The 25530-nt window shown below is 43.7% G+C and overlaps 2 protein-coding genes across 14 annotated transcripts in view; one reads left to right on the forward strand and one right to left on the reverse strand.

The window, feature by feature from the left end:
* The window catches only part of CTNNA1 (catenin alpha 1), a 314003-nt gene that overhangs the window by 171915 nt on the left and 116558 nt on the right, over nt 1–25530 (reverse strand). For 3 of the 13 annotated variants that reach the window (XM_070234165.1, XM_070234167.1, XM_070234166.1), the window contains one exon: nt 21501–21581. In XM_070234165.1, the coding sequence (XP_070090266.1) occupies nt 21501–21516 (16 nt within the window). In that variant the 5' untranslated portion in view covers nt 21517–21581. Of the gene's footprint in view, nt 1–2023; nt 2133–3995; nt 4037–4327; nt 4405–11364; nt 11498–21500; nt 21582–25530 lie in introns of those variants that run through there. The other 10 variants (XM_070234161.1, XM_070234168.1, XM_070234164.1 and 7 more) reach the window with 9 other exon arrangements.
* LOC102150735 (proline-rich protein HaeIII subfamily 1-like) overlaps nt 5623–25530 on the forward strand; it is a 53939-nt gene continuing 34031 nt past the window's right edge. Inside the window, exons 1-3 of the mRNA XM_070234693.1 lie at nt 5623–5668; nt 10659–11847; nt 21412–21484. Of these exons, the coding sequence (XP_070090794.1) occupies nt 5623–5668; nt 10659–11791 (1179 nt within the window). The 3' untranslated portion in view covers nt 11792–11847; nt 21412–21484. The remainder of the gene's footprint in view (nt 5669–10658; nt 11848–21411; nt 21485–25530) is intronic.

Genomic DNA, 25530 nt, shown 5'->3' on the forward strand with positions numbered 1-25530 from the left:
TAGAAATGCGGTTGGGGGGTATGTTTGTACATGGAGAAGCAAAAGTTTGAGAGTTATGAATAAACTAAAGAAAATAATGAATATTTAGAGGCTCTGATAGAGAAAGGGCAATGTTGAAGTTTTATTTTGAAGCGTGGTTATTTCTCCACATTTTGAACTTCCAATAATGGATAAATTTACTGGGCTGGCCCCATGGCCAAGTGGTTGGGTTTGTGTGCTCCTCTTCTGTAGTCCCGTGTTTCACTGGTTCAGAACCAAGGCGCGGACATGGCACCACTCATTGGGCCATGCTGAGGCGGCGTCCGACATAGCACAAGCAGAAGGACCTACAACTAGAATATACAACTATGTACTGGGGAGCCTTGAGGAGAAGGAGGAAAGAAAAAGAAAAGATTGGCAACAGATGTTAGTTCAGATGCCAATCTTTTAAAAAAAAAAAAAAAAAGGATAAATTTACTATAGTGCTCTCGCAAGTGAAAACAGCATGAGACAGGGCAAGTCAAGCCAGACTGTCCACTTCCTCATTCAGACTATCCACTGAATGTTTGGCCCATTCAGCCCAGGCCCACAACATGGAGGGCTGAGCAGACCACCACGCCACACAAGCTACACCCTCAGGGTCTGAAAGCAAGAACACCAGCACCTGGGCAAATTTTAGAAACTGTTGCTCTGTTAGACTCTCCCAGATGCTTTTCTTAAGAGAAAACAGAAAGTACTAATAAGTCTTAAATCCTCCAACATGAACAATATAACCAAAATTTCTTTAAGACTTCTAAGTGTGTGGCTTCACAGTCATTCATGAGGAAAAAATGATTTGGGCTGGGAAAGCAGAAAGAATAATTTATTTCATGTTTTTTACTATTTATTTATCTCCATAGGTCAAAGCTGCAAAAAATATATTTTTTGAATGAATTTCTTTTTTACCTGTTTATTTTCTCACTTTTTGTAGCAGTAAAATTCACTCTGGTGTACTATTCTATGAGTTTTTGATGAACTCAAACAGTTGTACAATCACCTCCACAATTAAGATATAGAAAAGTTAAACGAATTTGTTTTATTTTCACAACAGCATGTACCTAACAACGAAACCACAGAATAAAAACGTACAAAATATTATTAGCTTTACGAGCTAATCTGGCATCAACTTACTATAAAGCTACAATAATCAAAACAGTGCGGTACTGGCATAAAGACAAAAATACAGACCAAAAGAATAGAATCAGAGAGTCCAGAAACAAACCCTCTCATTGTCAAATGATTTTTGACAAGGGTGTCAAGACCATTCGATAAGGAAAGGATAATTAGTTTTTAACAAATAATGCTGAGAAAACTGGATATCCACATGTAAAAGAATGAAGTTGGATCCTAACCTAATACCATTTACAAACATTAACTCGAAATGGATCAAAGACCTAAATATAAGAGCTAAAACTATAAAACTCTTAGAACAAACACAGGGCAAAAGTTTCACAATTTTTCACAAAGTTTGACAATGAATTCGGCAATGTCTTCTTGGATATGACACCAAAAGCACAGGTAACAATAACAAAAGAAAAAATAGATAAATTGGACTCCATCAAAATAAAAACTTACGTGTATCAAAAGACATTATCAACAGTGAAAAGGCAACCAGAAAGCAGAAGAAAATATTTGAGAAATCACATACATGATAAGGGATTAAAATCCAGATTATACAGAAACTCCTAAAACTCAACAACAACAACAAAATAACCTGATGATGTGCAAAGGATTTGAACAGACATTTCTCCAGAGATACATGAATAGCCAATAAACATGAGAAGATACTCAACATCACTAATGATTAGGGAAAAGCAAATCAAAACTACAATGAGATACCACCTCACATTCATTAGTATGGCTACTACCAAAAAGACAGAAAATAACAAGTGTTGGTAAGGATGTGGTCAAATTAGAAGCCTGTGCACTGCCGGTAGGAATGTAAAATGGTACAGTCACTGTGGAAAACAGTATAGGAGTTCCTCAAAAATAAAAATAAATTTACCATATAATCCAGCAATTCCGCTCCTGGGTATACACATGCAAAAAAAGTGAAGCAGGGTCTTGAAGAGATATTTGTACATCCATGTTCATATCAGCATTACTCACAGTAGCTAAAATGTGGAAGCAAATGAATGGATAAGAAACTATGGTGTGTATATACATATATATGTACAATAAAATATTACTCATCCTTAAAAAGGAAGGAAATTCTGGGGCCGACCCTGCGGCCGAGTGGTTAAGTTCGTGCGCTCCGCTTCAGCAGCCCAGGGTTTTGCCGGTTCAGATCCTGGGCGCGGACATGGCACCGCTCATCAGGCCATGCTGAGGCAGCATCCCACATGCCACAACTAGAAGGACCCACAACTAAAAATATACCACTATGTACTGGGGGGATTTGGGAGAAAAAAGGAAAATAAAATCTTAGAAAAATAAAAAAAGGAAGGAAATTCTGACATACGCTACATCACGGATGAACCTTGAGGACATTATGCTAAGTAAAATAAGCCAGCCACAAAGAGACAAATACTGTATGATTCCACTTCTATGAGTCACCTAGAGTAGTCAAATTCATAGAAACAGAAAGCAGGAGGGTGAGAGCCACAGGCTGAGGGAGGGGAAGAACGGGGAGTAGTTGTTTAATGGGTATAGTTTTAATTCTGCAAGATGAAGACTTCTGGAGATGGATGTTGGTGATGGTTGCACAATATGAAAGTACTTAATACCACCGAACTGTGCAGTTAAAAACGGTTAAGATGGTAAATTTTATGTTATGTGCATTTTACGACAACAAAAAAAATTAAGAAAAACAAAAGGAAGGCAATTTTGACACATGCTACAACACAGATAAACCTTGAGGAGATTATGCTAAGTGAAATAAACTAGACACAAAAGGACAAATATATGATTCCACTCATATGTGGTACCTACAATAGGCAAATTCATAGAAAAAGAAAGTAGAATAGAGGTTACCAGGGACCGAGGAGAGGGGAGGATGGGGAGTTATTGTTTAATGAGTAGAAAGTTCAGGTTTAGGATGACGAAAAAATTCTGAAAATGGAGAGTGATGATGGCTTCACAACACTGTAAATGTACTTAATGAGGGGCCAGCCCCATGGTTAAGTTCGCATGCTCTGCTTCAGCGGCCCAGGATTTCGCCAGTTCAAATCCTGGGCACAGACATGGCACCGCTCATCAAGCCATGCTGAAGTGGTGTCCCACACAGCACAACTAGAAGGACCTACAACTAAAAATACACAACTATGTACCAGGGGACTTTGGGAGAAAAAGGAAAAATTTAAAAATCTAAAATAAAAAAAATTGCTACATTAGCATTGTGTGATTAATCATTATTTCATCGATTCTAAAGCATACATAGTTCACATTTTTAAGTTTCTAAAATCTAGATGTGTCTTACAATTGATGGCATTTCCTAGTTTATTTGGCAGTGTTTCTTTTTTTTTAGGGGTACATAAAATAAAGGTTAATCTTTAGATAAAGGAGGACATGCTCAAATTATGATAAGTGGACAGATTACAAAAGAGCACATAAAGTAAAATCTAGTTTTTATAAAGTTATATATAGTTAATATACATGCACAGAAAAACTATTAGAGGATATACACCAAAATTTTAAGTGTTTATCTCTAGGTGATATAAATATGAGTGAGTTTTACTTTAAAAAACTTTAATAAACTGGATGTAAAGCTCCCCCTCTTCCCCCCATCAACCAGCACCATCCTATATAGAGCACAAATATATCTACCATAACTAATTCAGTATTTTTTGAATAGTATCTGCTATGGGTTTAGAAATGAGTCAGGTATCATAGGAGACAGAAAGATACAAAAGAATGTAACTGCCTTGAAGGAGCTTAGCATCTAGTAAAAGAATTTATGGTCCAGAAGAGTCTTAAGGAAGGTAAATCAGCAACTTCATGCTATCTAAATACTGAACTAATTCACTGCTTTTACTCACTTAACATGAATTAAAAACATGTCCTGTCCAGCGTTCCAAAACTGAAAAGATAAATTAACATTTTATCACATTAGAAGTTAAAATAAATATCCTTTATAAATCATCTTATTCATTACAAATGACAAAGTTCAAACTCTAACCTCTTGAATTGAGACTCCTAAGATAAAAAGCTCCTAAAAGCATGTCATCATCATAATTCATCAGATAATAGACATATAATCAATGACAAATTAGCAATAGCAGGAAACATCCAACCACATAATTATTGTTTACTATAACCTCTTAAGAACTGTACTTTTTCAAAATTCTTTCTCTAAGTTTTTCTTGCTCACCATGTGCTCACTGTGCTGAAGGGTAAAGTGGCTACAGTGGTAACTTGGTTCCTGCCCTCAAGGTATCTCCAGTTCAGCTGAGGGGGAAAAAAAAACAGGGGAAAAGCTCTAGGACACTCGATTTGGCAATGATTTTTTAGTTATTTATTTATTTTTTCTTAAAGATTAGCACCTGAGCTAACAACTGTTGCCAATCCTTTTTTTTTTTTCCTTTCTGCTTTTTCTCCCCAAATCCCCCCAGTACATAGCTGTATATTTCAGCTGTGGGTCCTTCTAGTTGTGGCATGTGAGACGCAGCCTCAACCTGGCCTGATGAGCGGTGCCACGTCCACGCCCAGGATCCCAACCAGCCAGGGCCGCCGTAGCAAAGCACACAAACTTAACCACTCGGCCACGGGGGCTGGCCCGGCAATGATTTTTTAGATATGACACCAAAAGCACGGGCAACAAAAGAAAACACAGATAAACTGGACTTGACCAAAATTAAAAACTTCTGTGGGGCCGGCCGACCCCAATGAAATAGCACAATGAAATACCACCTCACATCCATTAGGATGCCTATTATAAAAAAACAAAAGGCCAGAAAATAACAAGCGTTGGTGAGGATCTGGAGAAACTGGAAGCCTTATACATTGCTGGTAAGAATGTAAAACAACACAGCTACTGTGGAAAACAGTATGGCCATTCTTCAAAAATTTAAGCATAGGGGCCAGCCAAGTGGTTAAGTTCACACACTCCGCTTTGGAGGCCCAGGGTTTCGCCAGTTTGGATCCTGGGCGAGGACAGGGCACTGCTCATCAAGCCACGCTGAGGAGGCATCCACATGCCACAACTAGAAGGACACACAACTATGTGCCAGGGGGCTTTGGGGGGACAAAGGAAAGAAAAAAACAATTTAAGCATAGAATTACCATATGGCCTGGAAATTCCACTTCTGGGTATATACCCAAAAGAACTGAAAGCAGGGACGTAAACACATATTTGTACACCCATGTTCACAGCAGCATTATTCACAATAGCCAAAAAGTAGAAGCAACCCCAGTGTCCAACAACAGATGCATGGATAACAGAATACTATTTGGCCTTAAAAAGGAAGGAAATTCTGACATGTTACAACACAAGTGAACCCTGAAGACATTATGCTAAGTAAAATAAGCCAGTCACAAAAGAACAAATACTGCATGATTCCACTTATATGAGGTACCTATAGTAATAAATTCAAAGAGACAAAAACTCTAACAGTGGTTGCCAGAGGACTGGAGGGAGGGGAAGTGGAGAGTTATTGTTTAATGAATATGGATTTCCAGTTTGGGAAAATGAAAAAAGTTTTGAATATGGACAGTGAGTGATGGCTGCACAACAATGTGAACGTACTTAATGCCACTCAAGTGTACACATAAAAATGGCAAATTTGGGGGCCAGCCTGGCAACATAGTGGTTAAGTTCGCACACTCCACTTCAGCAGCCCAGGGTTCACGGGTTTGGATCCCTGGCACAGACCTACACTCTGCTCATCAAGTCATGCTGTGGCAGCATCCCACATACAAAATAGAGGAAGACTGCCACAGACGTTAGGTCAGGGACAATCTCCCTCACCAAAAAAAAGGTAAATTTTGTTATGTACATTTTACCACACACACACAAAGAAACAGGATAGTGAGTGAGAATGTCATAACCAGGTACAAATTTTAGAATTTCAGACAAATTAAACATCACTTTCAGCAATGATGATCAATGTATCAATGGAAAATGCATGCTAATCAGCCTTCACTGATGGAAAGTATTTGTGTCAGAGAAGTACAAATGCCTGGCAGATGCAGAAGACCTGTGGCAACAATTTACAGTAAAAATTAAAGCTGAAAAAGGAAGTTAGGGCAAGAAGTTAGAAGGCCTTGACTGCCAATCTAAGAGTCTGACCAGTGCAGGAACAAGACAGCAATTTCTCAAATGAGAGTGAGTATTGCTTATATGTAAAAGACTGAATGCTGGAGAGGAAGATAGGAAGAAATTCAACTAACTTTGGCAAACACTTACGGAGCAACCATAATGTTCCAGATTCTCAGACTAAAAACTGAAGGGAGGGGCCGGCCCTGTGGCTGAGTGGTTAAGTTTGCGTGCTCTGCTTCGGCAGCCCAGAGTTTTGCCAGTTCAGATCCTGGGCGCAGACATGGTATCACTCATCAGGCCATGCTGAGGCAGCGTTCCACATAGCACAACAGAGGCACTCACAACTAGAATGTACAACTATGTACTGCGGGTCTTTGGGGAGAAGAACTAAAAAAAAAAAAAAAAAGGATTGGCAACAGTTGTTAGCTCAGGTGCCAATCTTAAAAAAACTGAAGGGAGCAGAGGGGCGGGTAGTGGCTGCAAAGGGACAAAATGGGATTCCTGGAGTACTGATTATTTTCTGTTTCTTGATCTGGATGGTGAATATGGGTGGTGTCCACTCAAATAATTCATTAAGCAGATATTCTTATGATTTGAGCACTTTTCTAAATGTACATTATACTTTAATTTTTAAAAATTTTATTAAAAATAAAGACCTAGACAACATTTCTCAGAAACCCTAGCTGGGAGGAAGTCATCCATAAAATTATTTACCAAATAATATGAAAGATGCAACCACAGAATATGTACAAGGCACTCAAGGAGTACTGAGACCCAAGAGAAAACCCAGAGGCAGTGACTCCTAAGGTGGGTTTTAAAGAATAAATGAGTTTGTCAGATGGATGAGAAAAAGAAGGCTGCTACAGGCAAAGGAAAAAATATGAAAAAGGCACCAAAGCAAACAATAGGACAATTTATGCAGAGAACTACAAGTAGTTTCAACAGTTCAAAGATAAAAAGATAATCTAAACTAGGGAAGCAGAACCAAAAAAAAGGAATTTATGTAAGATGAAGACCAGATGGAGAGGATTTCACCTCTGATTAGAACTTAGTGGAAAGGAGAAAGAATGGAATGGAGATGGTTCTGAACTTGGCGAAAACAGCAATTTGGTACTGGGAGCCCTCCATAATCTGCCGTTTCATCTGTCGTAGTTCCATCCACAAGCTAGACTCCAAACAGATAAGACTTTTTCCTCCTTCATTCAACAAGCATCTAATTTGCCCTCCAGGCCAGGTACCATGAAAGGCTAAAGCTACCAGTCCCTAACTTTAAGGAGCTCACAGGCTCACTTTCTAGCAGGACAGGAAAACAAGGACATCAATAATAAGGTACAATACAACGGAGTATACTACCTGGTGAGAAGATGTTTGCTATCAGAAAGGAAAGTGCTAACTTGAGTCTTGAGACATGACTTAAAGCCCCTCATGAAAGGGATGACATACAAATGGGGGGAGGGCATGGGGGGAGCAGTGTGCATCACTAAGGAAACAACAATTACAAATAAGCCTAGGACCCTACATCCAACCCATAATTAAGGCCTGTTCTCATTTCTCCAAATTACAGATCTCTTCATCCCTACTACCTTCACTCCCACCATCTTCCTAGCTCAACTCCCTCTTTCCACTTGTATACAAGCCTTACAAGCACTAAAAGGAGTGATCTGCTTAAAAAGGAAATCAGATCATGAAACTCCCTACAATGGCTTCTTACAGCTCTAGGAATAAAATCCAAACATGTGACCTGGCATTCCCTGGCAATCTCATGTGAGGCCTTCTCCTCGGCCCAAAAGCATTCAAGCTATACAAGTCTTCTCCTAGGTCTCTAAACACATGGAGTTCTTTCCTGCTCAGGACCTTTACAGAAGCAGAGGACCCTGTTCCCTCATCCAGAACTCCACTAGCAGACACACCACCACCCTCAAAACCAGGTCTGTCTGTCATCTCTCACAATATTGTTACTTTCTCAAAGAAATTCCAGGACTCTACCAGTTACTGATCTCCACATCTGGTTCAGGTCTCCAGAAGAAAAAGGCATCTCATTTTGAGACGCATGTTGAGTCTGAGAAGCCCCTGGGACACCCAAGCAGCTCTCTGGTGCACAGGTGACCATTTGGGTCAGGTGAGACACCTGCACTCAAAATAGAAGCTTGGACTTTAGCACATAAGTTTGATGGCAGGGAGACTGCACAGAGAAGTGACTCTCAACTTGAAGGGAGAGGGCAGCCCTGATCTCTAAGTCATGGTATGGAACGAGATGTCACTGATGGGAGTGAGGGTGATGCCACATCAATGGTCTGAAGGACTGAGATATGTTGGGTAGAATCTTGGGTAGGAGTGGACTGAAATAAAAAAGACCGAGAAGAAAGAGCCAAAACCAGGAGAGAGTTATACCACAATTCCACAAACTCCTTTGCCCTTTTATGCTTCCTCCCTTGACAAAATTCTACTCATGTTTCATCCAGTTCAAACGCCACCCACTCCTGGCTTTATCCAAACAAAACTTATCAGCCCCCTCTCCATGCTTCCACAAGTTTCTCTTATTGTTAGTATTCTATCAGATTTGACCCAGGCACAAGTTTTTTACCAGTACTATTACAGCACGTATCACAGTCTGCCTTGCACTACACCTGGGGTTGTGCCTTCCCTATTAGACCTTGAGTTCTTGGGAGCAGAGATCCTATCTTAATCATCTGTGAGCCTTTAAAAAAGGTGGATGTGATGAGGATTTTAGGCTGGTTATTTTTAAAACTACAGATGAGAAGCAGGCTCCAAGGACTGGAATTTTGCTTGCCCTTTTGAGAGACATTTGCACTTGTGAAGGAAGGGGGGATGACCTTGTAGGGACCCGAAATTGGCCACCCCAGGATATGTCTCTTTGGCATCAGGATTGTTTTGGGCTGATTGCTTTCGATAAACTGGGACAGGGAAGGAGGCTCTGGGGAATGGAACTTGCCCTTGTTGGGACACATTTACATTTGTAAGGTAAATCTCTATCTGTAAAAGGTGCCTCCCTCTCTGTACCAGGAAGAAGAGGAGAGATGACCTTATCCCTAGAAACTCTTAATGGGGAAGGCAAGAACTTAAGTTGGTTGCTGTCTGGCAATCTCATGTAACTGGTTTAGGGTGGTGGCGTCTAACCTTTCTAACCTTTACTTAATCCGATTTGATTCTTGTCTAAAAGTCATGGGATCACCCAATGACCAGACCCCACCTGCACTGATACCATTTTAACTTTTTTTCATGTTCTTTCCTTTGTCTTGTAAAGAGATGAATCATATACCTATGCCTTAAATTTAGCCCTAACCCTCAGCTCGGGGCAGCAGCAGGAGCTCTGACTGACCGTGGGTCTTGTCCCCATGCCAGCGGGGGCAGCAGCAGCGCCTCTGACTGCCCGTGGGTCCTGTCCCCACGCACCAGCTCTGCCTGCCCATGGGTCCTGTCCCCATGCCAGCGGGGGCAGCAGCAGCGGCTCTGCCTGCCCATGGGCCCTGTCCCCCTGCCAGCGGGGGCAGCAGAAGCAGCAGCAGCAGAAACTCTGACTGCCCATGGGTCCTGTCCCCATGCTATTCTACTCTCTAAATAAAAGAGCACTACTGCCAGATCTTAAGAGTCTAAGAAATCTTTCTTTCGACTCCTCGGCTCACCGACCCCGCATCAGATGAAAAATTATTTTTTGGGCTGGCGCGGTGGCACAGCGGTTAAGTCGGCACGTTCCGATTCGGTGGCCCGGGGCTCACCGGTTCAGATCCCGGGTGTGGACTTGGCACCGCTTGGCACGCCATGCTGTGGTAGGCGTCCCACATATAAAGTAGAGGAAGATGGGCAAGTAGAGGAAGTTAGCTCAGGGCCAGTCTTCCTCAGCAAAAACAGGAGGATTGGTAGCAGATGTTAGCTCAGGGCTAATCTTCCTCAAAAAAAGAAAAAAGAAAAATTATTTTTTTAACTTAATAGAAGTCAAGAAGAGGAGAGGCTTTGGATAATTTCTCCATTTGTTCCTCTTGTAAGACAAAATAACATCCTAATTAACTTGATTTACAAATTCATATTTTCTTAAAGAAACATACTCCTGTAGGTCTTTAAAAATCACTGCTAAACAAAATACCTTCTTATCTAAACGCCTATCCTGTTGCAACAATACAACGATGTAATCATTTCCTTCAACATAAATGTGAAACGCCCTTAGAGACTTAACTACATCTTACTCTTTTCTAAATTATTGTAAATTCTGTACAAAACAAACACCAAAAAACGTTACAAAGACGCAAGAGGACCTAAGAGGGTGTCAATCCTGGATGTGAGCCAACTGCCGCCTGCATTATTGGGAAGCCATTCCGGCCAAGCCAAGGTTAGGCATTCAGTCAACAGTTTTTCCAAGTGCTTCACACACACACATACTCCTTTAAAAGTGAACAAAAAAGACCCTAATGCCACTCGTGAAAACCAGGACTAATCAGAGTTAAGACTGTCCGATTAACCAGCAAGAGAAGTCTGAGTAATTGCACAACAAAGGTTAACACGGTACACGCCGAAAGTCCACACGGGCGTGGCGCACCGCCCCAACCAGCCCGTGTCAAAGAAAGGGAGCACTGCAACTTTCGCATTCGCTCGGCCGGGAATGCGGGCGTGCGGCCTCGGCAAACGTCCGGTCCACCAGACCGGGAAGTTTCGGGGGCGGGGAGCGGGCGCCACCACAGAAACCACCATCACTTCCCTGGAAAACTCCAGTCCCGGACCCTCGCGCACCGAGAACTGCGCGCAGACTCTTCCCCACAGGGAAGGCGGCCGAGGGGGCCCAGCACGGGCCTGGCGCGCGCCCCGAGTCCGCTCGAACAAAGTTTAGAAACCGGGAGAAACTTTCCCGAGAGGAAGCGCGGCGGCGCCGCCGGGCCTGCAGCTCGCTCTGCCCCAGCCGCTGCGGCCCCTCAACTTCCCGAGCGCCAGGAAGCTCCGACCCCGCCGGCCCGCCCGGCCAGGGCCCAGGCCCGAGCCCCCGCAGGGGAAGCGGGCCGGACGCCCCACCCGCGCCCCCGAGAGCCCGACTCCCGGCGGGGCTGCGGAGGAGACGGCGCCCCGCCCGCCCGCGGGGCCCGGCCTGGGGCGGCCAGGCTGAGGAGCCCTCCGGGAGCCCACGTCCGCGCGGAGAGAGTTACCTGCGGCGAGCGGGGCGAGCGCAGAAGGATTCCGAGGCCCGAAGCCGACGGCCGCCGCTTTGTCTCCGTGCTGTCCGGCTCGGAGGAGGAGGAAATGGGCCGCCCGTCGCCCCCGCCCCCGGCCCGCCCCCGCCCGCGGCCCCCGCCCCCCGCCCGGCGGCCCCGGCCCCGCCCGCCCTTCCCGGCACCTCCCTCCGGTGCGCTCTTCCCGGCGCCTCCCGCTGCCGCCGCCCTGCTTTCCCAGCCCTCGCTTTGGGGGCAAGCCCCCGACCGAAAGGGCCTGGCGACGCCGGACCGGGACCCTCAACAGGACCTCTTACTCTCCGTCATTCACCCCAGAGTTGCTTCATCCCAGGCCCCTAATGGGCGCTCAGGCCGGAGTGACCCACCCCCCGCAACCCCCAACCAGAGGAAGGAGGAGCGGTGACTCCCGGAACAGCCTGCGAGCGGGGGAAGGCAGGTGAGTCACCGCTCCGCGCACAGGTGAGTCTCCGGGCGCGGCCGGCGCAGGTCCCACCCCCGGCTGGTGCCCCAGGGACCGGGCGCGGCGACGCAGAATCCTGGGCACTCTCTTCTGAGGAGTGCCACAGGTGTTCCCTAGTCACAGGCTTCCAGAAAAGTGCTCTAGACCCACTCCCTGGTTTTACAGAGGGAGAAACTGAGGCTCACTGCTTCAGGCAAAGTGGAACTAGAATCGGACTCTACAGACCTCATAGTGCAGGTGGAAGCCCTCCTAGAAATCACCTAAGCTGTCCCCTTACTTGACAGATGAGGAAACCCAGAGCCCTCGTGGTGGAGGACAAGGGGCATGCCACAGCAGTGTCCCCTCCTGAGATTGCCCCTCCTACTCAAACACACATTTGGAGGACCTGGCTCTATCCCTATCCCTCTGGCCATTTAGGGAATTTTATTTGCACTCTTCCTTATCTTCCTGGTGAGTGCTCCACAACAAAACAAAACAAAACAAAACAACAAACGAACGAAACGTACTACATATTCACTATCAGCCTGGTATAGAAAACCCTAATGGTGTCTTTCCTCCTTCATTATGGGATGATGAACAAGGTTGATTTCAGTATTGGCCTATAAATCCAAAATAATGTAAGACAACAATATCCTGCTGGCTTGGTGCTGAGCACTAAGCAGGGTGCTAGGGAGACCTGCCCTCAACATGTTTCTATTTACTACTGACATCTCCCCATTCCCCAGGAACTGCAAACTCCTGGATGACAGGAGTTGGATCCCCTACAGCACTCAGCACAATGCTCATCCCCTAGTTAACATCTGTGGGTGAAGGTGCCCGCTGTAATTCAAATAATTCAAAGCACTATGGGGGGGGGGAGGGTGGCGGGTGGCAACACGCCGGCCCCTTGGCAGAGTGGTTAAGTTCCTGTGCTCTGGTTCGTCAGCCCACGGTTTCCCCGGTTCGGATCCTGGGTGCAGACATGGCACCACTCATCAGGCCATGCTTGAGGTGGCATCCCACATGCCACAACTAGGACCCACAACTAAAAATATACAGCTGTGTACCAGGGTGCTTTGGGGAAAAAAAGGAAAAATAAAATTTGTGCTAGTGAAGAGATGCTGACAAAGGGCAATAGGACCATGAAGGGAGAGAACAACCTTCAACAGAAAGACAAACCTTGAAAAGGCCATTCTCGGGCGGCCCAGTGGCCAAGTGGTTAAGTTCCCACGCTCTCCTTCAGCGGCCCCGGGTTTCACCGGTTTGGATCCTGGGCATGGACATGGCAGGGCTCATCGGGCCATACTGAGGTGCCCACATAGCAGAGTCAGGAGGACCTGCAACTAGAATATACAACTACGTACTGGGGGGCTTTGGGGAGAAGAAGAAGAAAAAAAAAGATTTGCAATAGATGTTAGCTCAGGTGCCAGTCTTTAAAAAAAAAAAGGCCATTCTTGTCCAACTACACCCCAATTCTGTTACTAGCTTCAGAGTCTTTGCTCTTATGTTCTCCCCTGCTAGGAGTGGCCATGGCTTCCTCTCATTACATTTGGCTACGTCAGAACTTAGTAATCAATCAATAAATATTTGTTTGAACTTACAGGGGACAAAATTAAAGAATTATGCTCCACAACTTTGTATGTACATCATTTCATTCAGGACCAGCTACTTAATTTGCAAGGCCCCATGTTCAAAAATTATTAATAATTTCAAGACAGCATCAGTGGAGCATTAAACCAAGCATTAGGCCTTTCTAAGCATGGGGCGGGGCCCTGCTATCGATTGACTGTTTGTATCCCCCAAAATTCAGATGTTGAAAACCTAATGGCCAAGGTAATGGTATTAGGAGATGGGGGAGCTGTGGGGAGGTGATTAGGTCCTGAGGTCAGAGCCCTCATGAATGAGATTAGTGCCCTTAAAAAAGAGGCTGCAGAGAGATCCTTTGCCCCTTCTGCCATGTGAGGACACAGCAAGAAGGTTCTGACTATGAACCAGGAAGAGAGCTCTCACCAGAACATGACCATGCTGGCGCCTTGATCTTGGACTTTCCAGCCTCCAGAACTGTGAGAAATAAATTTCTGTTGTTTGTAAACTAACCAGCCTGTGATAGTGTGTTTTAGCAGCCCGAATGGACTAAGATTAACAATAAAAGTGCAAGGCTTGTTTTGGGAAAAGAAAGGTCAGATGACCGAAAGAATATGATGAGAGATTTGCAGTGTGCCCTGTAAGCTAAGGGGAGTCAGTTCCCTATCTCTGAGAAACCTTGAAAAGCTTACTAGGGAAGATGAGCATTCACTATGTCCCAGGCACATGCTATGTGTCGGGGGAGCAGCAGTGAACAAAACTGACTTGATCTCTTGTTCTCATACAACTTAAAATGTAATGGAAGAGAGGTATTAAGATAGGTAAACTTGGGGCCAGCCCGGTGGCACAGCGGTTAAGTTCTCATGTTCTGCTTCTCGGTGGCCTGAGGTTCACCAGTTCAGATCCCGAGTGCAGACATGGCACCGCTTGGCACGCCATACTGTGGTAAGCGTCCCACATAGAAAGTAGAGGAAGATGGGCACAGCTGTTAGCTCAGGGCCAGGCTTCCTCAGCAAAAAGAGGAGGACTGGCAGTAGTTAGCTCAGGGCTAATCTTCCTCAAAAAAAAAAAAAACCACAGGTAAACTATTAAAAAGAAGGTCAAGTGTGAAGATAGGGGAGAGATACAAGTAGATTTCGGGGGAAATTAACCTAGTCTGGGGTTCAGTGACCGGAGGAAGTGGCCTTTATGCTGTGACCACTCCAGTCAGACTTTAGTGCTCGCTCCCCACCAAAACTGCCTCTATCAGGGTCCCTGATGACCTCCATGATGCCAAATCCAGTCGTCAGTCTCCGTCCACAGTTGAGTTGTACCATCAGCAGCAGATTACTCTCCTCCTTGAAACATTGTCTTCATTGGGCCTCCAAGGCACCAGGCTCTTCTGATTTTCCTCCAGTCAACGTGGCTGCAACTTCTTAGTCTCCTTTGATGATTCCTTCTAAATCATCCCAGTTTCTAAATGTTAGAACAACAGTTCTCAAAGGGCAATCTGAGGACTCTGGAGACTTTTTCAGGGAGTAATAAGGTTAAAACTATTTTCAGAATATTACTAAAATATCATTTGCCTTTTTGACTCAAAATTCTATCATCGTGTACAGTAGTGTTCCACAGACTGCATGATGTATGATATGGCATCACATGGAATGCAGAAGCAGATCTTAGAATCCAGCTACCTTTTATTAAGCCAGATATTAAAGAGATTTGCAGAAATGGGAAACAATGACACTTCTCCCTGAATTTTGTTTTAGAAAACATTACTTTTCTTTAAAAAATGTTATTTATGATAACATGTAATAGTACAGTAAACATTGGTAGATGAAACACGTAAACAAAAGTTCTTTGTGATCCTCAAAAATTTTTTAAGAATGAAGAAGGATCTTAAGATCAAAAAGTTTAAGAACTGCTGTTAGAGGGGCTGGCCCCATGGCCAAGTGGTTAAGTTCACGCTCCGCTTCGGCGGTACAGGCTTTCACCGGTTGGAATCCTGGGCGCAGACATGGCACTGCTCATCAAGCCAGGCTGAGGCAGCATCCCACATGCCACAACTAGAAGGACCCACAACTAAAAATATACAACTATGTACCTGGGGGGCTTTGGGAGAAAAAGGAAAAATAAAATCTTAAAAAAAAAAGAACTGCTGTTCGAGTGTCCCAGGGCTCCATCCTTGGACCTCCTTTTCCATCTGCCATCAACCCACTGGTGATCTCATCCAGTCTTTTAGTTTCCATATGCTGACAACTCCAGTTTATATCTCAACCTGAACCTTTCCCCTGAATTCTAAACTCCCATCGCCAGCTCCCTGCTTGATACCACCGTTTGGATATCCAGTAGGTATCTAGGCATCTCACACTTTATATGTCTATACATCCAAACTGATTTCCTGAAACCTCTGTCCAAACCTGCTGATCCTACACTTTTCTTCATTTCATTAAGTGACAACTCCATTCTTCTGAGTTGTTTAGGCCCAAACCTTTGGAGTCATCCTTGACTATATTCTTTTTCTCGCATGTTTCATATCTGATATTTCAGCAAATCCTGTGCTTCTACCTTCAAAATAGATTCAGAGTCCACCAACTTTTTACCATCTCCACTGTTGCCATCTTGAGTCAAGCCATCATCCTCACTTAGCTTGAATTTCACAGGAGCCTCATAACTGGTCTCCCTGCTTCTGCCCTCGTCTCCCTCAGTTTAGTCCCAATTCAGCAGCTGGAGTGCTGTGAAAATATAAGTCCAAATATGTCTCTCCTCTCCTGCCCAAAAGCTCCGATGGCTCCTATCGCACTCCTAGTAAAAGGCAAGGTCCTTATAAGGGCCTCCAGAGCTCATCTGCCCCCACACACTCGGACACACTGGCCTCCTTACTATTCCTGGAACTCAGCAGGCAGGCTCTCGCCTCAGGGCCTTTGCTTTCTGTCTCTAATGCTCTCCTCCAAAAGCTGCCTGACTCACTCCCTCACCTCCCCCAGGTCTTTGCGCTCAGGGGTCACTTTCTTAGTGAGACTTCCTCTTGGCCACCTTATCTAAAATTGCAGCCCCTTCCCTCAATATCCCATCCCTCCTTCCTTGCTTTATTTTTCTCCTTAGGGTGTATCACCATCTGACATATAAAGTTGTATATTTATATTTATATATTTTTTTAACTTATTGTTTTCTCCTGTCTTCCTCTTACTAGAATTTAAGCCTTCAATTTTTGTCTGTTTTGTTCAGTGCTATGTCCCTATCACGCCTGGCACATAGCAGGTCCCTCAGTAAATATGTGTTAAATGAATGAAAGCATGAATAAATGGGATCTAGAAAATACACTGACAAGGTGAATTGGGAGGGAAGGAAAAAGTTTGATTCTAGACCAACAGACGAGCAAGTTTGAAGGCCCTGCGTCCCATTCCAGGAAAAGAAGTTCTGTGATTTTGGGAGCTGGTGAGGTAGGCAGGGGCCAGACTGGAGAGGGCTTTGTAAGGCCTTAGACTTTATTGTGAGGGGAATGGGGCGCCATAAAGGATTTTAAACAAAGAGAGAACGTGATCATATTTTGTTTTTAAAACATTCACTTTGGAAAAAAGCAGATTGTAAAGCAATACACATAATACCTCATTTATGTTTGAACAATGTATACATATTTGTTTTAATGCTCTTTTCTCATAACAGCTGAGCCATTTAAAACGTATCATCTGTTCAAAATCCTCCAGTTCTTCCCATCTCACTCTGAATAAAATCTACATGATCTTGCCTAGCAACTTTAGACCCATCTTCAACTTTTTCCTCTCCATCTTTCCACTCCAGCCCATGCTGGGGTCCTAGACATTCCTGTAACACATCAACCACTTTCCTGTCTCAGGACATTTGCATTTCTAGTTCCCTCTCCTTGGAATGATCTTCCTCTAGACAGCCCCTTGGCTCACTCTATCACTTCTTTCAGATCTCTGCTCAAATGTCACCTTGTCCAAGAGGCTGTCCCTAACCACCCTTGGTAAAATAACACCAGTACCCAGTTGCCTTCCCTCCCCTCTCCATTTTATTTCTTTACCCTGCCGTATTTCATAGCACTTGTCAACACCTAACACGTTATATGGTTATTTATTTACTTATAGTCTGTCTTCCCCATTAGAATGTAAGCTTCATTAAAGCAGGTATTTTTCTCTACTGTTCACTGTTTTGACTCCAGCACCTAGAACTGGCGGGTAACAGGCACTCAACTGAATGAATAGTTAGGAGTCTGTAAGAACACACAGTAAGGTGTTACAGTGGTCACCTGCAAGGAGAGGAATAGGAGCACTTCTAAGTTTACTGTGAATAGGATAATATATAACATATAAGTATAATGGGATGGAAAGAAGTAGGTAGATTTGGGAGCTATACAAAAGGACAGAGGATCCTAGGTCTTGCCAGTGGGTTGGATGTGGAGGTTTCTGCTTTGAGCAGCTGAGGAAATAGTGGTGCCATTTACGCAGATGGAGAGCCTTGGAGGTAAAGTAGATGGGGATGGGGGTGGAAAGTAATGCAGACAAAGAGCTATCTTTGGTCATGCTTTGGTCATGTTTTTGTGCCTACCAAACGTCTCAGAGGAGATATCCTGTAGACAGGGACATATCCAAATCTAAACTCAGGAAAGGCCCAAGTGGAGCTAGAGATGTGGGTCATCTGCACCTGGAGAATGTGCGGCAAGAAGAGGTGGAGGCCCAGGACCAACATTTACGAGGAAGAGGAGCCAGAACAGAAGATTGAGTTGCCCTCTGCAGCCCCAGAGCCCTCCTTTCCTTTCCTAAAATGCACCAATTCCTTTCCCACATCAGAGTCTTAGCATTTGCTGCACCCTCTATTTCAGCCTGTCTCCTTCTCAGTCTTTTTTTGTTCTGTTTTGTTTGTTTGTTTTCTGCTGAGGAAGATTCACCCTGAGCTAACATGCACTGCCAATCTTCCTCGTTTTGTACGTGAGCCACATACAAAACACCACCACAGCATGGTCACTAACAGACAAGTGGCGTAGCTCTGTGCCCAGGAACCGAAGCCAGGCAGCCTAAGCAGAAGGTGCCGAACTTAACCACTAGGCCACCAGGGCTGGCCTCAGTCTTTTTTTTTTTTTTAGTTAAATATTTATTTAGTGGCTACGTATATATTGGATTTTTGAGATCACTTATACTGGGTTTTTTTTTTCAATCTTTTCAGTGAGTTTTTTCCCTAAGACTTTACTTTTTTAGAGCAGTTTTATGTTCACAGCAAAATTGAGAGAAAGATGCTATACCACTACTGGGTATCTATCCAAAGAACATGAAATCAACAATTCAAAGAGACTTATGAACCTCTCTGTTCACTGCAGCGCTATTCAACATAGCCAAGAGGTGGAAGCAACCCAAGTGCCCATTGACTGATGATTGGATAAAGAAGATGTGGTATACATACATATATATATAATGGAATACTACTCAGCCATAAAAAGAGACAAAATCATCCCATTTGCAACAACATGGAAGGACCTTGAGGGTATTCTGTTAAGTGAAATAAGCCAAGCAGAGAAAGATAAACACCAGATGATTTCACTCATATGTGGAAGATAAACACATGGACAAAGAGAACAGTTCAGTGGTTACCAAGGGAAGGGGGTTGGGGGGGTGGGGACAAAAGATGAAGGGACACACTTATATGGTGACAGACAAGTAATAATGTACAACTGAAATTTCAAAATGTTGTAAACTAGTATAACCTCAATAAAAATAAATAGAAACTGAGAAAGAGAGAGACAGAGATTTCTCATATACCCCTTCTTCCCACACCTGCACAGGCTCTCCCATTATCAATATTCCCCACGAGAGTGGTATGTTTGTTAAATTGATGAAGCCACATTGATACATCATAATCACCCAAAGTCTGTAGTTTACAATACAGTTTACTCTTGGTGTTGTACATTCTATGGATTTGGACAAATGTATATTAACATGTATCCATCATTATAGTATCATGCAAAGTATTTTTACTTTGTATTTGTCCTGAAAATCTTCTGTGCTCTGCCTATTCACTCCTCACCCCCTTCTCATTCTTGAAGGCCAATGTTGACATCACCTGGTCAGAGAGGCCTTCCCTGACTACACCCCCCATACCTCAGTCACTTTCTACCACATTACTGTATTTCTATTCCTTTGTTTGTTTGTTTTTGAGGAAGATCAGCCCTGAGCTACCATCTGCTCCCAATCCTCCTCTTTTTGCTGAGGAAGACTGGCCCTGAGCTAACATCCGTGCCCATCTTCCTCTACTTTATATGTGGGATGCCTACCACAGCATGGCTTGCCAAGCGGTGCCATATCCACACCCGGGATCTGAACCGGCGAACCCCGAGCCACCAAGAAGCAGAACATTGCGCCACTGGGCAGGCCCCCGATACATTTCTATTCTTTATAGCACTCATCCCTCTCTAAACTTGTCTTGTTTGTCTGCTGGTTTATTTTCTATCTCCTCCGTGAGACTGTAAGCTCCATGAGGACAGGGAGCTTGTCTGACTTTTTCACTTATCTGTTCCTATAATTTAGCATAGTGCCTAGAACATAAAATGGACTTTAAAAAATATTTGCAGAAAGAATGACCTGCCATAGATATAGAAGGAAAATCAAGTGTCATTGAAGCCAAGGAGTTGGTCACTAATGTCAATTGATGAAATTTGGGTTGAAACTTCAGATTTCAACTTACTTTAGGTTCCTGAACATAGTGCACATAATCACAAGGGTTAAGGCTGCACCAAGAATGTTAAGGAAAAAATAATTTAAAAAGTCAATCAGGGGGCCGGCTCCGTGGCCGAGTGGTTAAGTTCGCACACTCCACTGTGGTGGCCCAGGGTTCGGATCCTTGAGCGCAGACATGGCACCGCTCGTCAGGCCACGTTGAGGTGGCGTCCCACATCCCACAACTAGAAGGACCTGCAACTAAGAAATACAACTATGTACAGGGGTGGTTTGGGGAGATAAAGCAGAAAAAAAAAAAGAGAGATTGGCAACAGTTGTTAGCCCAGGTGCCAATCTTTAAAAAAAAAAAAGTCAATCAGCTGAGGTTGGCCTGGTGGCATAGTAGTTAAGTTCACACACTCCACTTCAGTGGTCCAGGGTTCACTTGTTCAGATCCTGGGCACAGACCTACACAACACTCATCAAGCCATGCTGTGGCAGCGTTCCACATAGAAGAACTAGAAGGACTTACAGCTAAGATATACAACTATGTACTGGGGCTTTGGGGAGAAAAAAAGAGGAAGATTGGCAACAGATGTTAGCTCAGGGCCAATCTTCCTCACAAAAAAAAGAAAGTCAATCAGCAAGAATGTATGGAATATTCTAAAAGTAACACAAAATAATGTCAAAATGTCCATAAAGATGAACTATCAGGAATCATTTTTGAGGGGCTGGTCCAGTGGCACAGTGAGTAAGATCCCCCGTTCCACTCCTCGGCAGCCCGGGGTTCACAGGTTTGAATCCCAGGTGCGGACATGGCACCGCTTGGCAAAAGGCATGCTGTGGAAGGTGTCCCACGTATAAAGTAGAGGAAGATGGGCATGGATGTTAGCTCAGGGCCAGTCTTCCTCAGCAAAAAGAAGAGGATTGGCAGTAGTTAGCTCAGAGCTAATCTTCCTCAAAAAAAAAAAGGAATCATTTTTAAGATTCTCTACATTATGAGGGCTTCATTATTATTATTTAAGATTTTGTTTTTCCTTTTTCTCCCCAAAGCACCCCCTATACCTAGTACATATATTGTAAAAATAAATATATTTTTAGTTGTGAGTCCTTCTAGTTGTGGCATGTGGGATGCCACCTCAGCATGGCTTGATGAGTGATGCCATGTCTGCGCCCAGGATCCGAACCAGCGAAACCCTGGGCCCTGAAGTGGAGCACGTGAACTTAACTACTCGGCCATGGGGCTGGCCCCGATGAGGGCTTCATTATTATTTATCTACATCGTGCTGGTAAATAGCTTTACAATTTACAAACTACTTTCCTGAATGTTATCTTGTTTGAGGCACTCTGCAGCCCATAAGGAAGGCAGAACCAAAACGAGTGAAGATCCAAGAATGGTGAAGACCTGGCAGCTTTGGAATAAAAGGTTGGAAAATCTTTACCTCTTGTTGTGGCCATGAAATGATGAGCATTCCTCCCCCATGAAGTTCCATAGAAGCGATCCAAGAGACTCTTGGCTTAGCCTGGAGAAAGCCAACAAAGAGCATAGATTTGGACAAGAGTCAGTAAAAACTAAAGGTAAAACCAAAGTGTGGGACCACCTCAGGGTCAAGTGTTTGGATGCCTGGGGCCCTAGTTGCGATTCATTTCCTTTTCAGATGAGTAGGGGAAAAGCAGTAAAGCCCTGCCCAGCCTGGCAGTTTTGTCCATTAGCTCAGCTAACTTCACGGTATTTTCTTCATTTCTGTGTAGCTCAGTCATTCTCAACTCTAGCTGCACGTTAGAATCATCTGGAGAGCTTTTTAAACATATGATAGCCAGGCACCACCCCCAGAGGTTTGGATTTACCTGTTCTTAGGTAGAAACTAAGTGTTTTTTAAATCTCCTGGTGATTCTAAAGTGCAGCCAGAGTTGAGAATCACTAATAACTAGTCTAAGCCTGGGCAGAAAACAGAGTCAAGTCAAATATACTTAAAACTCATTCATTAATTCATTTGTTCATACAACAATAATTATTTTAACACTCAACGATTAAAAATAATAATCTCATATTTACTAAGTCTTTGGTATATGCCAAGCTCTGTACTAAAAGCGTCACATGTCATCCAAGCCTCTCAATGATCCTAAGGTAGTTACTGTTGCACTCCTCAGTCTATAAATGAGACAACAGAGGGTTGGGTCACATTGGGAGTGTGTGGCAGTGCTGGGACCCAGATCTGCCAGAATCCAGAAGCCAACTTTTACAACCCCCATTTAGCTTCTGAAATGTTAATGGCTTTTAAAAACTCTTTGCTGAAAAGCCCCATTCAAAATAGGCTCCATGTCAAGACTATACCATTGCCAGAGGTAACTTAAATGCCTGGTGGTTATGCTATGTTTTGTCTTCTTGCACAGCTTGAAGCAGTTTGACAAGTGGGGCTGGGTGTGGGTTTGAGGGACGCTCAGGACAGGAGCTTACCTGTATCCTTTCCAAGCCTCTTCTAATAGAGGATGCTGTTGGCCTTAACCAGTGAGTTAAGTTTTAAATAAAAGAACCAAACTTAGCCCCTTGACACTTATGAAACACGTGTAAGGTTCTTTTTATTCGTGTTATTCATCTTCCCTGCAGAAACTGAAATCAAGATTTAGTTCTTAAAATTAGTCAGCAATGCGTGTTCATGATTCTTTCCTCTCTGATATGATCAAAGATGTGTACTCAAAAACAAACACTTCTCGCCCCTTTCATGCTCATATTTTTGTTGATAACCATGGAGAAAAAGAAGCTGAAAGGAGAAAAGTTAAAAACTGTGACAACCAAGCAAAATTATAACTAAAAAGCAGTCTTAAAAAGGGGAGGGGGAAAAGGGAGGGGGAAAAGGGAGGGGGTTGTGCTTTATCCTTCTGTTTAAAGTATCAGTGGGCTTCATTATGGAAACCTGGTTCTTTGTAGTCACCATTCTAAAAATTCTTTTTTTGTCTGGCATTTTTAGATTTTTATAGGAGTATGAAAAGTGCTATCAAAATAAGAATTGTTGCATTGTAATATAAATTAAATTAATATATTTTAGATCTCAGGTGTATTGGCAAATGAGTCATTTGGCTCCATTCATTGCTTCTGTTGCCTAACAACAATTTTTTCTAAATTCCAACAAACTTTGAGAAAAAGAAAATCTTGGAACAGAGCAGAGAGATAGATCTGCCAGGAATCTTTACATTGCCCGCGTAGGTCCTCATATAGGTTTTCTGCATACAAGAGAACTTAAAGTGGAAGCTGGGACAGCCTTTGTTTTTGGTTTACCCAGAGTGAATTTCATTCTGGGTTGACTGGAGTCAGGATGGCTGAGTAGGTCCTGGGATTCCTGGATTCCATGAGCTCACAGTGGAGTCTGGCAAACCTACATTCCATCCTGGCTCCCTCCATCAGTTCTTACCAGTCCAGCTTCTTTCTTTCTTTAATCACAACAGATCACTTTTCTGTCTGCCTATGAGTCTGGTAGGACCTGCCCCTCCATTACAGAAGGCTATTATCATATTCATTCATTCTTCCATTCGTTTGCTCAATCAACAAATATTTTGGAGCGCCTGCTATGTGACATGCATTGTACTAGACCCTGGAGAAACAGTAGTGGGCAGCCCTCATGAAATTTACATTCTAGAGAGGGAGAAAGACAGTAAGTAGTTAATAATTAAATGAACAGTATGATTTCAGATCGGGGTAAGTGTTAAGAGTGATGGGGAGGAGGTGTGCTCATCTAGATAGAGGGGTCAGGAAGGGACTCTCCAAAAAGGTGATGTTTGAGCTGAGACTTGAATGACCAGAACGAGCCCCCCGTGATAGAGTGGAATGTCCCAGAGGAGTAAATAGCAAATGTAAAAGCCCTAGGGTAGGAATAAGCCTGGCATATTCAAGGAACAGAAGAAAGGCCAGTGTGCTGCAGGGTAGTAAATGAGGAAAAGAGTAGTACTAGATGAGGTAAGAGACTAGGCAGGGGCCAAATCATTTAAGACCTTGTAGATTTATTTTATTTATTTTTATTTATTTTTTTTATTTTTTTGAGGATGGTAAGGAGTTTGACTTGTCCTTTAAGAGCAATGGGAAGCCCATGGGGGATTAACAAGTGGAGTGAACATGATCTGATTTGTATTTTCAAAAGGTCGTTTTGACTGCTGTATTAAGAATGAAGTGTAAGGGAACATGAATGAATGCCTATCATCATTCATTCATTTATTCATCTATTCAGAAATATCTTTTGAGAGCCTAATTGCCAGGCAGTGTGTCAAGCACTGGGAAATCATGGTGGGCAAAACATCATTCCTCCCCTCAAGGAGCTTACTAGACAGCTGGAGAGTCAGAGAAGTATAGAGGCTCTTATGCTATAACGAGCTAAGTGCTGGGCTGGGAGTAATCTCCATGTGTCAAGGGAACCCAGAGGAATTCATTCATTCATTCAGTCAGTCAGTCATTCATTTAGTAAATATTTATGTGCCAAGCTCTTGGGATACAGTGGTGAACTAAACAGACAAGGCACATACCCCCATGATGTTTACAGATTACTGGAGGAGACAGACCTTAATTAAACATTCTCACAGACCTGTCATTACCTATTGTGATATGAGCCATGAAAGAAAAAAAATGTGAGAATGTATAAGAGGGGAGCCTGGTATAGTCTGGAAGGACTCAGGAGGCCTGAAAGATGAGTTTCAGGTAAATAGTTAAGTAGGTAAAAAAGGAGAGGAAGGTTGTCAATTTTTTTTCCAAAGCTGGCAAAAAAAAAGGAGGGGAAGGGTGCTGTGGGACCACTGAGCTTCAGCCCCAGCTCTGTAGGTCAGGAAAGACTTTCTGACATCTAAGCCGAGTCCTGAAAGATGAGTACAAATTAGCCAGGTGAAGGGGATTTGGAGGGGAAGGGAAGGCTTCCAGAGCAAGGGAACAGCCTGTGCAAAGGCATGGAGGTCGCAAAACATAGTGGAATCTGGGAAAAAGCAAGGTGCTCATCATGGCTGGGCTATAGAATAGAAAGGAAGAGCAAGGTCAAAGAGAATGAAGAAGTGAGCAGGAGTAGAATCGTGCCATGCTAATAAACCCTTGTGAACTTCATTCCGAGGGCAGCAGGGAACTGCTAAAGGATTTTAAGCAGAAGAGTGGTCAGGCTAGATGAAGTATTAGAAACTTTTCTAAACACAGAGAGGAGACTGGGCTGAGTCCCCACAACATGCCACACTTTATCTAGCAAAGTAGATCCTATGGAAAGTGGGCATTAGGCCTTCAGTGAAATCTCTCGGGATTTTCTTGGTTGAGCAAGGGCCAGTTTAGCAAATGACATTGGCCATCCTAAAACCTCCTTTCCCCACTGTCCACAGCCCAGCCCAGGACTGGAGGAATCATGAATTCGGAAGACTCTGCCAGTTGTGCTGAGCAACAACCCATGAGTGCCCCCAAGATTGAACATACCAAGGAACCCAGTTTCCTCTGCTTCATGGGCCATAATGTGG

This window comes from Equus caballus, chromosome 14, assembly GCF_041296265.1.
Source record: "Equus caballus isolate H_3958 breed thoroughbred chromosome 14, TB-T2T, whole genome shotgun sequence".
Taxonomy (NCBI): Eukaryota; Metazoa; Chordata; class Mammalia; order Perissodactyla; family Equidae; genus Equus; species Equus caballus.